The sequence below is a fragment of the Syngnathus acus genome, chromosome 21 (genome assembly GCF_901709675.1).
Source record: "Syngnathus acus chromosome 21, fSynAcu1.2, whole genome shotgun sequence".
Taxonomy (NCBI): Eukaryota; Metazoa; Chordata; class Actinopteri; order Syngnathiformes; family Syngnathidae; genus Syngnathus; species Syngnathus acus.
The window spans coordinates 6,551,684-6,569,720 of record NC_051105.1 but is presented as its reverse complement, the minus strand read 5'-3'; the positions used below and the strand labels follow the sequence as shown (position 1 = coordinate 6,569,720).

Sequence of the window (18,037 nt, the reverse complement as noted above, 5' to 3'; positions counted from 1 at the left end):
CACTGCAGTGTTGAGCCCCAGAGCAGTTTGGAGATTGCTGCCATAAGTGCAAGGAGACCCCAAATACTCTTGAGCTCTGCCTCAAACTGCCTCCATTAGTCTTGAAATTCCACGGCCAGGTAATGGATGCTTTTCCGTGATGGTGACTGTAGCACCAGTGCCCCAAACAAATAATTGCAAACATGCCAGTTGCAAAATGCCACACTAGAATTGATTTACTCCAACCTGTCTTCATCAGTGGTAATCAACGTGTTTTGTAATTACCAACCGCGACGGGGAAGCACTAATCTCAGTCCTCATCCAGATTGGCATCCTCCCATGACTTGTTTATCTGGGCTAAGTGGCTTGACACATGACCTAGCCGAGACAGCCAATTAAGCACAGGAGAAAAAAATGATTAGAGGTGCATAATGGGTCTCCCCCCCCCCCCCCCCCACTTTTCCTGTCATTAAAAAAAAAAAAAAGAAAATTCAGGCCAACCAGATGCTCCCCTGTTTTGCTCGAAAAACACAACACATTGGCCACCCAAATGTGCAGAGACAGTCCATTAAGTCATACTAACTTTAGAACCGCAACTCAAAGGCTGTATAGAAGAACAAGATTCATGCAGAATCGATACGTCAATAACCAAGGTAGAAAACAGATTGCACTTTTGTCCGGTCAAGAAGATTGCATGAGCACGCATCCCCAAAACAGGAAGCACAGCGACATTAATGCTGTTATATCACAACAGCACAGAAGCTCAGTGAGGTCAGGGCCAGTATGTACATTTGTTCATATCCTGCCGATGAAACTGGACAGACTGAAGCAAGTGATTGTGTAATTGACCCCCACCTGCTGGTAATGCTTATACTGTATGCAACTTTCATATTGACGAAGAAGAGGGGTCACGTTGTTATTTTTTTAGGTGGTTTTCTTTTTTTTCTCCCCCCATCCTTGGTGCTGACGACCCATCACTGCCTTTAGATTTTTATTGGAAGGGTGCAAATTATAAATTGAATTACATATTACTCTGTACTTGTGATATGTGCAATAACAATCAATAAATCTGATTTCTCTTTCTTTCCAGCATGCTGCTCCTTACTGAAAGGAAACTCATACTTCTAAAAAAAGAAGCAGTTACCGACTGTGGCCGCACGAGGGCGACAAAATGCATGTAATACCACAACAGTCGCTTATAGCCAAACAGCCCAACAGACACTGAGCAGCCAGTCTATCTAAACATCTGGAGTGATTTAACTTACGTAACCATAAATTATCATAACTTCTTTTTCTTTTTATGGGGCGCTGTAGCTTGAGAAAATATGTGGATCCTCAACTAGAAGGCTGTCGTGAAATTACCACGTGGGAATATGCGGCCTCTCTCTCTCTCTCTCTCTCTCTCGCTCTCTCTCTCTCTCTCTCTCTCTCTCTCTGTGTGTCCTACGTCTCTCACCCTCCTACGTCTCTCACGCTCCTACGTCTCTCACCCTCCCACGTCTCTCTCTCTCTGTCTATAAGTGTACTACGTCTCTCACCCTCCGTGAGATTCACTCGATGAGATGACATCGTAGCAGTTTGCAGGGCTCTCCCTTTCCTTTTCTACGCGCAGATAAAAGCAGCTGTAAAGAAAAGCTACTTTCTCCTCCATGCAATTGAGAACTTGCCAAGAACTACGGCATGGATGCAAGTGTGCGCGGCATCAATTTAGAATTTGAGGGCATATAATTTTTCACCAATACATGAAAGTTGATTGAAGAAGTATGGATTTGTTAGGGCTAAACGAGACGTTCGGCGAGTGTGCAACGTTGCGCGTTTTTTTGGCGCAGGGCGGGAGCGCCAACGCTTCAAACCGGAGTTGCGGCAACATCTCCATGCTGCTCACACCTCGCGGCGTGCAGCCAAAAGGTGAGAAAACACAATGAAGTTGATCAGATTTTTTTTTTCAAATGGAGAAGACGTGGCACTGTGACGTTAACACTGTCAACCATGTAATGGTAGTTACTTATAGTGTCAAACTTATTTTACCAGCTTTGAAACCAAATGTCAAGAATAAAAGTTTAATTTGTTCAATTATCGTTTGTTACTGCTAAAATGTTATTTTAGTGAGGGCCCTGGAAGTTGACAGACGATTTTATTTCACGGGCCACATGAAATGATGTAACGAGCTGGATTTGGCCCCCGGGCCTTGACTTTGACACCTGTGGTTTACAGTGACCAGCCACGGCATGTAACCATTGCGCAACCCAGTACAATAGCATTCATGGTTACATCTTGATCGACAGTGTCAGTCAGAGATGTCGAAAAATGTTTCTACTGAATTGTACTAAGCGCTTTCTCAAATTTGTGGTTACACTGTACAGGAGTAAAAAATCTTTAAAATCACATTAGTATAATTTCTGAAAGGAATATTGTTTCACTGTGATTATTTACATCACTAAACTGCATTCCAATATTTTTCAGTAGTTTATGCCGTCTTGTGATAGAAAAGAGACTAAATGAAGCACCTTCCATAGCTCTGCCACCTCATCAAACAATTCATGCTATTTTTATCCACCTCTTTAACTGACCCTTCTTAATTGTTTACTGATGAAGTGTGTGTGTGTGTGTGGGTGTGTCACTGCACAAAATGAAGAATCTTCATTAGGAGTGTCTGTTAACGAAGACAATTTGCTAAACATGCTGTTGAAATTACCAACGCCCTTCTCAGACCTGTCTCACTGGTTCTTTACTCGACCACCATCTTCAACAAGGGTTGGAATGCATTCTGTACCGCTGCCTGTCAATCGCAGCACTACAAGTTATTTCAAGTCCCCAATCAAGTTAAGTGTGTTGCTGGCATGCCAAGCACATCGGCGCAATCCATAGGATGTTTTACATACATGGATAGCTGCATGGTGGTCATGTGACATGTTTGATTTTCAGGGTATGTGAGCATTTGGGAAAACAATTGATTGAGTGTCCGTTTGTCTGACTTTGGGCTCAAGAACACTTGATTTTTTTAAAAATCTGTTGTGGTTGATATACTGTAGCATGCACAAGGACGCTTGATTTCTTCAGGGGTTAGTTCTAGGCCCCACTTTTATTTCCCTTTCCTGATTTTTTGGGTCTTTAATTGTGATTTTTTTTTTGCTTTGACAACAGGCAAATTTATATGACTCTAAAAAAGATGAGTAATGGACATTCGTTGTGATTTGTGAAGAAAAGTGTCACCCTTTGTAATCAATCAACTATGACACATTTTTGAATCACGACAGCAGTTAAAAAAAAACAGCACATTCTTGTAACGTCAAATTTTTATAGGACTATAACGGTAGTAAATTAATAAAATATCCAGTGAGTGTATGACATTCAATAAAGACTCGAGTTTTCCCTCAGGCACCATACCGCGCCTGCATAAAAGAAGTCAAGAGAATATCAGACCCAACATAGCTGCTGTCAGCGTTCGTAGTCACCCACGAAATGATGCCGCACCGGCTCATGGCCACCAGTGTCTTTTCTGGGTCCATTACGCACAAGGTCTGCATTTACGGAGATTACCGACGCGAGGTGAAGTCAAGATTAGCATTGTGACGCATGCATTTATCTCCAGACCCGTCAAGACGTCCTGTCAGTAAGCACCTTTAAAAAAAATTCCCTTCCATTTTTTTGAATTGTTCCTATATTTACCGGCCTGAGAGTCTTTTTTTTTTTTTTTTTCTAACAGAGGGGGGCAGGTGTTTTGAAGGCCCACATCCAACTAGCACAATGAAGATTATTTCACACTCCGGCAGTTGTTCAGACATCAACTGAAGTGGTTTGGCTGAATCGCTGTCTTGTTGAGTGCAGACGAGTGAGAAGGTCTTTAGCGAGTCAATGAAAATGTTGATGAGCTATCCAGGATGAGGGCTGATTGCAATTCATCATGCATCAACGGGAGGGCATTACGTGGGTGATGAGAAAGGGGGGAAAATAAATGGCGTGGAGAAAAAGTCACTTTCACACTATTGACCTCAAAATTCTCAATTGGAGCATTTCATGCAATCCCTGTGCCTGCGTGCGTCTGTGTCATGGCACATATGAAATGTGGCACAGAACAGTCACAATATCCGATATAGGGCTAAAACGATTTATGTTTTTTTGAGAATATTTCATGTGGGTGTTGTTACAGAAGCAAGTTTGTTTGCCATGTTTGCGTCATAGTTAACCAAAATATTAAAAACTGTAATGATTATTGTTCTGTAAAAATTATAGTCTTTGTAAAGGCAAATATTTGCTACATCTCCTGTGCTGGATCTCATTAGACCACTGGTGTCAAACTCAATGCCCGGGGGCCAGATACGGCCCGCCACATCATTTTATGTGGCCCGCGAACACAAATTGTGTGTCATTACTAGAATTGCAAATTGTCTTCACTTTTGATAATATCTTATTTTTTAAATATTTGACCAGTTTTTACTCGTCTGATTTGAAAACGAGTTAATTGTCAGTTTGTTTTGTAGCTTTTACTGTATACAATATGAGGTGCTCATACATTGATTTGGGTTGGCAGTCATAATGGCCCTCCGAAAGAAGCTACGACTACAATGCGGCCCGCGAAAAAAATGAGTTTGACACCCCTGCATTAGACTATGCAAGTGCAACTATTGTTTTCAATTAGAAGCGGTGCAAGAAGGTCCATCCAGTAGCAGCAGTATGTCACCGCATTGAGGTTTTCATCAACTGTTGTGGCTTGCGGTTGATCTTAGTGACACAGCTGAGGTGACATTTGCAGCGCCGGATAAGACACTCGCGCTGACATTTACCAATACCTCCGCCTTACAGGAGCAAGGGCAGATTTATTATTTTATTCCTGATAGCCACGTTGACACAAGAGCCAACCGCACCAGAAAGTGTCGTGCTGCATACATAGCAGACACGCGGGGAGAGAATATTTCATAGTCCATAAAATGTCAGATTTGTTGAATGAGAAATGCTGATTAAATGTTAAATATTCATGGGCAGACAATGAACTCTGCCACCAGTTAAATGCGTGTCTAATAAAAATCTCTGCACACAATTAATCTTGGCTTAGATGAAAATAAGAAAAGTTGAGTAGTTTTATTTTCATAGTGGTGGTTCATTCATAATTTGAACATAATAACACAAGAGCTACAAATTAAAACATTTACCACACATCCTCTTCTAGTCAACGGAGATGACTTTGCATGAGAGGTTTGGTACATTTTGTCAGTTAAACAACAGATTAAAATGATTCAAATAATGAAATACAAAGTTTCAATTAAGCATGCATTTTTTTTTTAGTCAAAAACGACTTGCTTGCATAGTAGACAATATAATCCCACCCATCCATTTTCTATAGCACTTATTTTCATTAAGGTAAACACAATTTAGAGTCGAACATGGGCGACACGCCAACATCATTATGACATAATTAGCCTTGTGCTTGTTGTCTGCTGTTACGTTTGCACAGTAAAGAATAAAACAATGCGCCAGTGAATGCAGCAAATACAAAATGTTATTTATTCCACCATCTTTGAGCAGAGGAGCGATTGAGAATTTCCTGAGCCACCTATTCATGTAAATGTGCTGAAGGAGTTATCAACAGCCAGGCGGCACACAAGGAAGCTAATTGGCTTCGATTAGGTAGAAGCCCGGGCAGCATATTTTGTTCAGTATGGCGGAAAGAGAACCTAATGAAGCAACATATTTTCTATCCAATCACCTGCCGGCACATTTTTTCATACTGTTCAAGCATGCAGGAAAAAAAAAAAAACGAAGGCCAAGCAGGTTTTTAGTTGCTGCCGATCACCAAGCAGCCATATGTTCCACCACCGGCATAAAATTAATTACGGGTGGCTACTTTGTGGTCACAACGTCATGGGAGAATACAAATTATACAAATTCTTAAAGATAACTTAGACGGTACTTTGTCAACAACATTGATTCTCTGCATATACTAATAGCTAGTGGCATTATCAGTGAGTCCAAAATTTCTCTTGCTGATGTCTTCAAAAAGCTTGACCTGGACCTGAATGTTTTTTGATAAGCAAACTGCCCAGCCTCCACCATCTGTGCATTTCACATACAATTTACATCTCATGCAGTTAAGAGAGGAAACGTGGTTGTTATTCATGTGTGTGTTTTGCTTTGCGGCTACAGCCCCTCAAGGAACAATTTTAAGAGGACAATTCAGTTTCCGAGAATTAATCAATGAGGATTTAATTACCTCTCAATCTTAACAAACGTGACATCCTTGTTGGACGAGCCTACTTTGGCACAAGCGTGTTTTAATTCCCACAAATGTGTCATGTAATGGACAAAAAAACCTCTCCTGGGTATGAGGACAGAGATAAGAAACGGTTTATTTTTTTGTGTATTCAGGCTCGATTACTTTTGGTTGCACATACTGCTCTACATTTTAGTGATGACATAAGCCCCCTCAACCCCACCCACCACTACGACTGGGTGCACTCGGGTGCCTCTGAGCCTCACAAAGTAGCAGCGGTTGGCTACCTTGTGGAAAAATAAGTCTTGTATGAAAGCAGGGGGTGAAGTGAAGATAACAGTGAGTGCAGAATACTGGACATGACTTGATGCTCCATGATATTATATTTTATATATATATATATATATATATATATATATATATAGTAAATATATATAGTAAATATATATCGTATATATATGTAAAAACCCACACCCATAATAATAATAATATTATTATTACTACTACTACTACTACTACTAATAATGTAATAATAATAATGATAATAATCTAAAACTCGCACCTCAAATATAAATACAAATATAGTATTTTTCTCAATTAAACAACCCTTTGCTTTAATTGATGCCCTGAATCATCATTTGAAGCTCAGTGTTGAAAAAGCTGAAGTCATACCTCTTGTGTGTGTTTGTATGCGTTAGATGACAACCACACGTTGACGATCCTGCTGTACTCGCTCATCTTCTTCTTGAGCGTGTTTGGAAACCTGCTGATCATCGTGGTGCTGACGGTCAACAAGCGCATGCGGACCGTCACCAACTCTTTCCTGCTGTCGCTGGCTGTCAGCGATCTGATGATGGCCGTATTCTGTATGCCCTTCACCCTCATCCCCAGCATCTTGAAGGACTTCATCTTTGGCGCAATCATGTGCAAGATAGTGGCCTACCTCATGGGTGAGAGGGGTTAAGGGAATAGGGGAAAAGATGAAAAAAACAAACACAGTATACAGTGAGGGTGAATAATTATTTGATCCACTGCTGAATTTTAGTCACTTTGCAAGAAATTAACAATATTTTCTATTGTTGCTTAATGATTACGGTTTAAAAAAAATCAATTTCTTCCTTCCCAAAGAACATAAGCAGAAAACAAGTGTTACTTGCAAATTATTCCAATGTAATTTATATGATCGGATTAGAAATTTAGAAATATTCAGATCCTTATTCCGCACACGTATAAAAAAAAAATTGTGGGCCTTTATATGGCCTTGCACAACTGGAATAATTCCGCTATTTAGGAGTGGAACAAAAAGTTGGGCCACTGCCCTCTACCAATTTCTCGTGGGCGACTTGACAACACACTTCACCTGTGACTAACACATCCAAACACACATTCACAGTGTGCATATTGAAGTACGCGAATCAAAGAGGTAAAGAGTAATTTCCCGTCTGGTCTTGTCAGGAGGGAAAAGGCAGATGGGATCAGTGTCTGAGGCCAACATGATTTCCTCTTCTACAGATATCCGTCCCAGCCTCTCCGTCTTGTTTTGTTTTGTTTGTCACTGGTTCTGTTGTCACTTTCATTGCAGATATCATTAAGGTGCTTTTTACAATGGACCAAACCCACCAATGGGTGCTGTGTTTTTAAATAACATTTTGTGTTGTCAACAGGTATATCAGTGAGCATCACTACCTTTGGCCTGGTTGCCATAGCGATTGAGCGCTACAGCGCCATCTGTAACCCTCTGAAGTCCCGGGTGTGGCAAACCCGTTCCCATGCTTATCGAGTAATTGCCGCCACATGGCTGATGGCGCTCATCGTCATGATCCCGTATCCGGTGGTGAGTCAACTGGACTCCTTTCCAGGGCGCAACAACACCACCGCCCATATGTGTCGTCCCAAATGGCCCATCGCTATGGCCGAGCAATCCTGGTGAGTTCAGCTGCAAAAATCTGCAAAATCAGTCAATCATCATTCTTATATTTGTATTGTAAGCAGGTGAATATGTTTGTATAAAAAATGCTACTGTGAAACACAAAGTAAATAAGATATTTTCATGTTTATCATTAAGTACCCACAAAAGAAAAAGAGGTTACACATTTGGGCTGGGCCTTTGATGGAAACTCAACGAAATCAGAATGCAAAGCCCGCCATTATGCGTGTTGCCGCCTCCAAACAAGCTTCAGTACTTATTTCATGTCAGATTGTTATCTTTGTTTAGATTTCAAAGGGAAAAAATCACTTTGGGGAAACAGGTCAATATTATGCTTTCATTTTGCAATAGATGACATTTTTATCAAGATGATTTTGATGTGCTTTCAAGAACGCTTTCATATTTCACGTTCCCAGATCTGTCTGCTGGGTACAAACACTTTTGTGGGTACCTGCGTCTGTCGTGGTGTCGACCTCTCTGATGCAAGTGAGCAAATTGCATTGATTGTCTCCCTATGCCTTTAAGGTACGTCCTGCTGCTGCTTATGCTCTTTGCCATTCCTGGGGTGGTGATGAGTGTGGCCTATGGACTCATCTCCAGGGAGCTTTACAGAGGAATCCAATTTGAGATGGGCCACAAAAAAGATTCTACAGGTGAGGACATATACAATCCAGGTGATGGAAAGTTATTTTCCTTGAGGGCAATAAGGCTGTCAGGGAGAATGAGCGAATGTAGGATTATGTGCTATAGGTATAATGTTCAAAACGTTGCTTCAACATCGCCCAGTATTACTGTGACAACCAATAAAAAAATGGACGTACTAGTGAAGGATGTCAGTTGGACTTGGGAGTTGCAAAAGTTACACTCGTTGAAGCTTAAACGTAAATGCACACCACATTTTGGAGCGTTCAAATGTCAGAGTCAACTCCATAGCTATTTGACATATATGATGATGTTAGATGACCTCATCAGGAAGTCGACTGGTGCGATTCCATACACAATATACAATAATAATAATAATGATATTCATGACGACAGCACAAGCCTTCCATTTTCTTTTTCGGTCGGGTGCCATTGCAACCTATAGCCAAAATAATAAGCACATATTTAAAGGAGTACCTTAGGGACAGTGGCTGAGCTTTTATATTGGACCTCATTTCATTAGCAATCACTCTGCATGATTTTTTTTTTTTTTTGCCAAAATGAATCCAATTATGACTGTAAGGATTTTATTAGAGGCATCACTGTTATGTGGATGATGAGATGCTATATGCAACTGTCAGTGTACTGACAAGAGGGTCTGAGATTGAGAGTAGACTAGAGGAGAATGTCAGAGGATGGAATTGGTTGGCAGGCAGCTGCAGGAATCAACGTCTCCATCTGTTCAGCCATATATATATAGATATATCTATATATCTATATATATATTATTTAAATTAACATCCCCCTTGCAAAATCTATTTGTGTACCAAAGTTGTATTGCTCGTGTACATTCAGTACCATTTTAGATTCTATAAACAACATGATGAGCACATCTCCCTCAGAGATTTGAGATCCTCACTTATACGTAAGACTTTCGACCTTCCACGGTCTCTAATCAAACATGTCATTGTATTAATAATTTGTCAATTTCCTCATGGAGATGGTTAAGGGAGTTAATCTGAACATTTCTCATCTGAGCACTGTGGAATGAAAACAAAAATAGCCACCATGCTGCAGGGCAGCACACAATTTCGTCTAGTCTAGTGGACTTAGTCACTGGCAAACATAATCAAATGTTTTCGCACCGTGGAGCTTTGATGGTAACCAGGGCAACTGTAGGCAGACATTGTAGAAAAAGAATGGAAAAATGCCAAAAAGATTTACATTGTTACATTGTTTTCTCAGGAGTTATTTATTTTTTGCTGTTCAACACAGATGCAAAGAATGGCTTGACTGCAACAGTGTCGTGCGGCAGCGATGACGGCGATGGCTGCTACGTCAACGTCCAGCGTCCCTACTCATTGGAAATGTCCTCAATGTCCGCCTCGGTCAAGACGCCCAAGGCCGACCGGCCACGCAGCAACACATCGGAAGCCAAGCTGGAAGCCAAGAAGCGAGTCATCCGCATGCTGGTGGTGATCGTGGTCCTCTTCTTTCTGTGCTGGATGCCTTTGTACTGCGCAAACACTTGGCGAGCATTTGACGACAATTCGGCCAAAAAAGCCCTCTCCGGCACACCCATCGCCTTTATCCATTTGCTGAGCTACACCTCCACCTGCGTCAACCCCATCATCTACTGCTTCATGAACACCCGTTTCCGGAAGGCTCTGCTCGCTACATTCTCCTGCTGCGCCACCCCTTTCCGTCGCCATCGTTCCCGTGGGCTGAGGGACAACGAGGAGGACGTTATGGCCATGGGACCATCCATGTCCAAGTTTAGTTACACAACGGTCAGCACCATGGGAACCTGCTGTGGCTGATGGAGGAAGTGCCTGTCTGGACCAGACAGTTCCCAGGACAACATGGTATACAACATCTACTTTGTTTAGGCCAAACAGTTGGCATCATGTAGCGATATAGTATCTTAATTCCATAATTGTGAGAAAATAAATCGTCGTATTAAAAATCCCAGTGTCTCAATGAACAGTGTATACATCAACTGAAACACAGAAAAAGGGAAAGCGCTGGCTTAGGTGTTATATCAGGGCTGTAGAAATTACAGCGTGGGCGACAGATGCGGCCAGCTGTCATATCCCATAATGAACTGACTGCTACTACGACACTGATTTCAAACATAGCTTTTTTTAGATTTGCCAAAAAACTAAGAAACGATTTAGAAGTGAAATCGTAATGAACAAGTTTATTCTTAACGCCCAAATGAATAAATATAGGCGTAAATTAAAATAGTTTCTGCTCCATGTGAAGGTCAGTTTGGTACAGATTGCTCTGGTTTTGATTCTGTATGTGGAGACTGATTAGTACAGGGGCAGATATAGGATGGAAGGTCACCCCCAATTTTATATACACGTATATATGTATATGCATACATATAATTGGTGAGCATATCTTCAACTACGCCGAGACGCTACTGTGACTGATAGTCATTCAACTGCCTTGTGGAATAAGTGCCTGCTTGTTAATGTCCTTCTCAGTACTTAGACTTGAGGTGCGTTGATGTAGATTTAAAAAAAATCAAGAAAGTTTAAACAATAAGAAATGGATTCTGCAACTGTGATCTGGAGAGATCAACTTCAGCAAATGATTGAAAACACCCTTTAGTATTAAACAAGGAAGTGAAGAAACCAACAGTACAGTACTACGTTGATAGCAAACTAGTTGAGTGAATCAACAGCGCCTCTGCTGGTTCATCCAACTAGTGCACTCCATTTACCCTCAATTGCTTCAGAGCCCACTTAATCACTAAATCCACAAAATTGTTGATTAATTAGTAGATTATTACTCACATCCTTAATTGCAATAGCGTAGTCTAATCACCATCAGGCTCATGCCTGCCAAAATTTCTGCACTGATGATAAAAATAATTGTGGGTCAATTTGCACTTTCTCAATCTTTTACAAGTAATTGATGATCAAATTATTGATGTGATATATATATTTGGTTATTATTTTGGTGCTGGCTAATGTAGCGTTAGGACTGGCACATGGCTACTGATTAATTTGAAGGCCAATCAGTTTAATTTGCATTTCTAAAAGAACAAATTTGCCCAAATTACCTTTAATAATGCTTTTTTTTCTGCACGTTCTTATTAATAACAAACGATATATGTGAAGACACTGTAAATGATTTTTCACATTAAGAAGAAAAACGTCAATGTGCACCCCGTGGTTGGGACTTCTGATAATGAGTATTTTTGTTTTTCCCCGTAACAGCAAATTGGCAGCAGCCTTCAATACTTAACAGTGGCACCAAGGGTATTATGTAATTATTTGTACATAAGTTCAGGCACTTTTCAGAGACTCCATATCCCTGCAGAACTAATGTGCCAGCTTCATCATTACTGCCAGAATAATGTCTGTCTAACATTGTTATCACTAATACATGCTGATGGCTCCACGATGGTTGCTAGGAGTATAAACTACTTGTGAAAGGTATCACGGGTTAAGAGGGCATTGTAATGGAAAATACATTGTGTGCATATGTGTTTACTGTATATAGAAAACTATAGGAATCTAATAGCGACTGTGTTTATGACTGACACTTAGAAAGCTTTTTTTGTCTTCAGAGAGCTTAGTGAGAATAATTTCCCTGCGGTGTCACAAAAGGTTGTTGACAGACATGCCGGCTCATCATCTTGCCACTTATAATGACATCAACTTATTAAATTTAGTGTAGCAAATAGTGTCACTCATTTTCCTTCCATAGTGAAATCCATACCGAGCAAACTGTACTAGTATAAGACATGCTGTGATTTGAAGCCAATGCAACGCAATACATTGAGTTGGGCATGTTCATCTATCCCTTTTTTGAAAAAACAGCTATTGATTTGGTACTGGATCTGCATCGGCAGACTAAAAATAAAAATAATTTTCCTTTTTTTATTTTCCAAATAAATTCCCTAATGAGGATAAGCGATCTAAAAAAATGGATGGATGATGCTCTTCTAATACTAATCAGTCACGTGGCAGTGAGTTGGCCTTTTATGGAGTGGCAAGTCATTATTATGCTGTTGGTTAAAGCCGACCTTCGTTTCTGTGAGGACCACACCAAATGATTGATTTCTCACTCCAAGTTTCTGATCACCAGGCTTGATGAGGGCAATTGTTCCTTTTAACATTTTGTACCCCACTCCTCTGGGAAAGACCGCATACTTTGCGGAAAAGTGTCACTGACAAATGAAACAGGTGCTGTTTGGGGAAATATTGCAAGTGAATGATAAAGATGCTGTCTGCAAGCAAGGAAAAAGAAGAGCAAAATTACGTTTGCAGTCTGAGTTTTAATCCTAATATCTGCGAATTAAAAAAATACCCCAAACATTATTGCCCCAAGTGCATGCAGCCCTAAAATATAATTTATGGTTTGAGGTCCTAAATCAAGTGTTTATAATATGAATTGAAAACAAGATTCTTCTTGGCTTATCATTTAAAAGCAATTTGGAGAAGCACCTCTGGTTTGAATAAAATAACGCTTGGAGCAATGTTAGGAAACAAAAAAATCACAGCAACCAGACTTCAAACCTAAAAAAAAATTTGAAGAGGAAAATTCACCACTATTTAGGCTGAAGCAAACAATAATGTAAACAATCATAAAAAACACTGATAAAAATAATAATAATAATAAAGTGTAGGAGAAGGCATAATGTGTGTAAAATGGAGGCCGTTTTCGCTGCGTTTTGGACGACAGCTAAAGTACTAACTTTATAGTATAGTGCTAATTTATATTTTTCATTAACATAGATATATATGAGGAGAATGTTTTATTAAAGCTGTAATATTTTGTCTCGGAGGATGGATGGAGGACCTTAACCATACTGCTGTACAGACAATTTCATTAACGTAGTGCGTCGTAATACCTTGAAGATTAAAGGCCGCGTTTTATGAGACTCACGCATTCGGGCATTGTTTAAATGTACACCGTCTCCGAGGCGGATTTGGGATTAGAGTGACAAGTTTACAGCAAATGTCAACAAGAATACACGGTGACACGAGAGCTTTTCATGCACGAATAACATGCGTTGCTGCTCATCTGTCTTTGATATAATAAATACAATGCAACTTGAAATCCTCTTGTAGGTACGTAATGCATTCTCTTGTTTTGTGACGCTGTGTGAAGGAAGTGTTTTAGCGATAGTGCGCCATGTTTCTAAGCAGCTTGTTCCTGCCGAAGGCGACATGAAGAATGAGGGAGGGGCACACTTATGTCCACTTGAATTGTCCAGCTTGGCAGGCCACTCTTGCATTAAATGTCGCTTGATTGTACGCTGTCAGTATTTTCTCTAATCCCTAATGTATTAATATGGGTCAGTGTTGTTTGGGGACCAAATGGCAAATTTGCTTCAGGCTTTCACATGACATCACATCATGGTAACACAGCAGAGATTCATGTGACTGTTGTCTTTTCTGGAACGGAGTGATATTGTGAAAAGTGTGCTTTATCGTGACAACTGTCTACAAATGCTCAAAGCATCTTTGTGCAACTGTAAGGCCTTTTGTGTTTACTTGTGCTTGGATTGTAATCGGAATTATAGTCTGAGGTTACATGGAGGGGGTACAACGAATCTACCTCTGTGAACAAATAAGGAAAGGAAATCCCTCAACAAACTGTATTCAACAATAAGAATGTTGTTTTTTTCTCTGCCGCTGCTTGTTTGTGTAAGATTTAAAATAAAGTCACATTAAACTATCATCTACCCTTTTCTTAATATCTACTTGTGTTGAACAATATGGATTTTGTTTTTTTTCAACTTAGAAGATTTTTTATTTCCTTAAATCACAAAACACAAGTATGACAAAAATGCCATTTTAAATATGGACAACAAATATCCACACGTGCAAAATACATGTGCTTAATATAATCTAATATTTTATAATACATTTAAAAATGTATGTATAAAATATTCACTATTCAACAATTTAGGAGGCATCACAATTTTAATCCCCCAAATTCTACAAACAATTATTTTCTAACAAAAAGCTAAAATGCCAGAGGAGTAGCACAAAAGCACTAACTAATGGAGCGGATGGAAAACATGCCGTTGGAATCATTAACTTGACCTTCCAGTGACAAGCTGACACGTGTTTGACATTTTAATTGTGACAGATAAGAGTGACCATGAAGAGGTGATCATCTCCAAGCGCTGCAGATCATTTAGACGCTCAGGCTGAGCATAATGGACGACTATTGATTAAAGTGTGTACTTGTTATCAATACGAAGGCTCCGATGGGGATTAGAGCGTCCTCCCCACACTCTGTATGGACGAGGGTTCGGCCCAGATCCATGGAGGATTTCATCATCCTAACAAGTGAATAATGATCAACGCACACTTTTAGTAGCAAGTAAAGCAATTGTTTTAAATTGTGCTGCTGTCAGTGACATTTCTTTGCTGACAATAAGCAGATTGATTGATAAGGTGGAACCTCAATGCTGTAAGATTTTTCAGCGTTTCGGAACATTGCTTGTTTGGCGAACGTCATACAAAGTGCATTCATGAAGATTGCTTCTACTTGCCCCGTCATTCAGACTGACTGACAACATTGTCACGTTCATATTGAAAGGCAGACAAAGCATGTCAGCGGAGAGATGCACGCTGTCGCACTTGTCCTCTCTTCTGTTGTATTGGAATAATCTAATGCACTGAAAAAAAAATCAAGATTTTGGGGTTTGGGATCGACGGTAGGCCAGAATCTGAAGAGCACAACTTTTGTTTCAGTGATTAAGGGCTATATGAATAAACTTAACTCTACTTTGTTCAGTCGTTTTTTTTTTAAATACAAGCTTTACTGATCTTTTCTTAAAAAGGGCGCACAATTCTGAAATGATCAAATACACAACAGCAGTGACCGAGAGGAGAAAAAATAAAAGTTTTTTCAAGGACAACGAAGTCCAAAATAGAAAGAGAGTAAGGGCAGTTTGGGGTGATTTTCTTTCAGTTGAGCACTTACTAAATGAAAGCATTCATTTAATTTAGTCGATACCTGTCACTTAGCAACTGACTACATATATTCTCTCTACTCTCTCTCTCTCGCTCTATATACGTATATACACACATGCACACACACAAACAAATACATAAATATATATAGTAGAAATAAAGCAAAATTACTACATTTTTTGTCTCACAACTGCAGATCGGATCAATAATAAGGTGAACAGAAAGTGGAAGCTTAGACCAAAGTTGCATGCTTGTGGTAGATAAAAAATAACAACACAAAATTTCACACAAAGCTTGTAATGAGTTTTTAAATTGTTAAAATGACTGTTCATGGGTAAAATTAATATCCATGTTCATCTCTGAAGAAATATATGTAAAAGTCCTTTTAAATGTGGAAAAAGGCTGTGGATGAGGGAAACTGTGGAACTGGGTCTTTTTTCTTTTAAATCTTTTTTGTCTCAGAGAGGAATTTCAAAGCACAGACTCTGGAGCTGCGGGGTAAGGGTGGGGGTGGCACACTAGCCATTTTATCTTCTCTGACGTGAGCCACATGCAGTGTTCCACCGTGTTGTAAAAAATGTATGATTCCCGCCTTGTGGGAATGGTTTGGGGAAGATTTTGCTGTTCATGCAGTGCGCACCAGAAAGGTCCATAAAGGCAAGATGGATGATAGTGACCAATAACATATTTTCACTTCCTGGTGGTGGTACCCTGATGCTTTTGTCCACAGTGTATGACATATCTTGGAACAATTTATCACAATGACTTATGAAATGCACAACAAACATGTTTGTGAGTGTGCAGTCACGTACGCAGAGACACAATCACATTTAAATTGTTTTTTTTCTTTTTTTTTGTAATGTCACCTGGGCAACGGTCCTTAATGATGACTGATGACGGAGGAGAGGAAGAGGCAAAATGAGCCTCATCCTCTCTGACTACGCAGAGCTGAATTCTAACTTGTTCATTAAACTATGAAATTTTTTCAGCCATGGGAAATTAGCAGTTAATTTCAAACAGAGCAAAACACGCACAAAGCCCACAAATGGAGGGAATACAGAAAATCACAATTATTGCGACGGGAATATCAGCACAAGAGGTCTGCCTATTATGGGCCACATTTTCTGCCGTAATTTCGAAAGGGTCATTATTGTTATTCTCATTATTATATGTTATTTTCATAACTCTCACTATTATATATGCAGACTTTTTTCTTATTGCTACTATTATCCAACTGACTTCAAGTGAAAGCAGCTCTACCACATGCTGCATTTAAATGAAATATGGAACAAAATTTCCTATCCAAGGCGTTAAATCATGATTAATTATCGAAGACTTGATTCGTATAATTAACATTGAGATTGGAAGAATCACCGAATGTCTGTCTAGTGTCGTATTGACAAAAAAAAAAATGTTGCTCGGAAGCGTCAAGTTTGCATAGCTGGCAATTAATTTGCAGTCAACAAGACCGACAGTGCCTTTGCTAGTTGCAGCCAAGTGGTTAGTCCCGATCGCTCCAGACAGAATTAATCATTTACACAGACTACTTCGCTCAATTGAGCGACATCTGGGTTGAAATTTGTTCTCTAACCAATTATACACCTTCTGCTCCAAAATGTGAGTCACATAGTCAAGGGAACTAAATCATCAGCGTACATGCTCAATATTTGACAAAGATTTATGAAGTGTGAATCCACATTTGATGACCGCAATGTAGCCAAGGCTGTCCCAAATGCGTAAAGGCATAACTTGTGTTACTCAACACAGATGTCTCTCAGCTTGGGGCACATCGACCTTTGCTTAACCTCTTTGGTCTTCATCTCATGCGACGTAGAGGTGTGCTCAGAGGACCCCATGACCCCCCGGGCTGTGTTCCCAGTTTTGCTGGTGTTGAAAACACAGCATGTCCAATTTATCAGCACTAATTGTTTGCTTTCCCTCAGCACCACTCTCTGGATAAAGAATCAAGCAAGGAATCAAACAGGTCACGTATTAGGAAAGGCATTCAAAGAGAGGAGAATTTTGAGGTCCTTTTTATGTTTAGTTAATTTGGAGCCAGGATTGGTTTCACTTTCGCTTTGGTGTCCTTGCATTATTGTCAAAGCACAGCATCAGAGTGTGGTGACATGGCTGAAAAAATGTGAGCAATGAAAATGAACTTGCCTGGTTTTTGTCATCATGTGGCTTCAAATATTGCAACAAGTGCAACGAATGAGGTATACGGCAGGGGATTAGGAGATAATGAAAACAAAGATGACCGGAAAACGACATTACAGTGGAACCTCTGCCCGTCAAACAAATTGCTTACGCTAAATTAAATCAGTGTAAAAT

At 39.9% G+C, this 18,037-nt stretch overlaps 1 protein-coding gene across 1 annotated transcript; it reads left to right on the top strand.

Moving 5' to 3' along the window:
- Nucleotides 1-1,504: 1,504 nt before the first annotated feature.
- LOC119115541 (cholecystokinin receptor) lies at nucleotides 1,505-12,626 on the top strand. The gene is made up of 5 exons (XM_037240139.1): nucleotides 1,505-1,887; nucleotides 6,886-7,137; nucleotides 7,852-8,113; nucleotides 8,640-8,767; nucleotides 10,032-12,626. Exons 1-5 carry the CDS (start codon nucleotides 1,743-1,745, stop codon nucleotides 10,574-10,576), a joined length of 1,332 nt encoding a protein of 443 aa, XP_037096034.1. The 5' UTR covers nucleotides 1,505-1,742; the 3' UTR covers nucleotides 10,577-12,626.
- The last annotated feature ends 5,411 nt before the right edge of the window (nucleotides 12,627-18,037 follow it).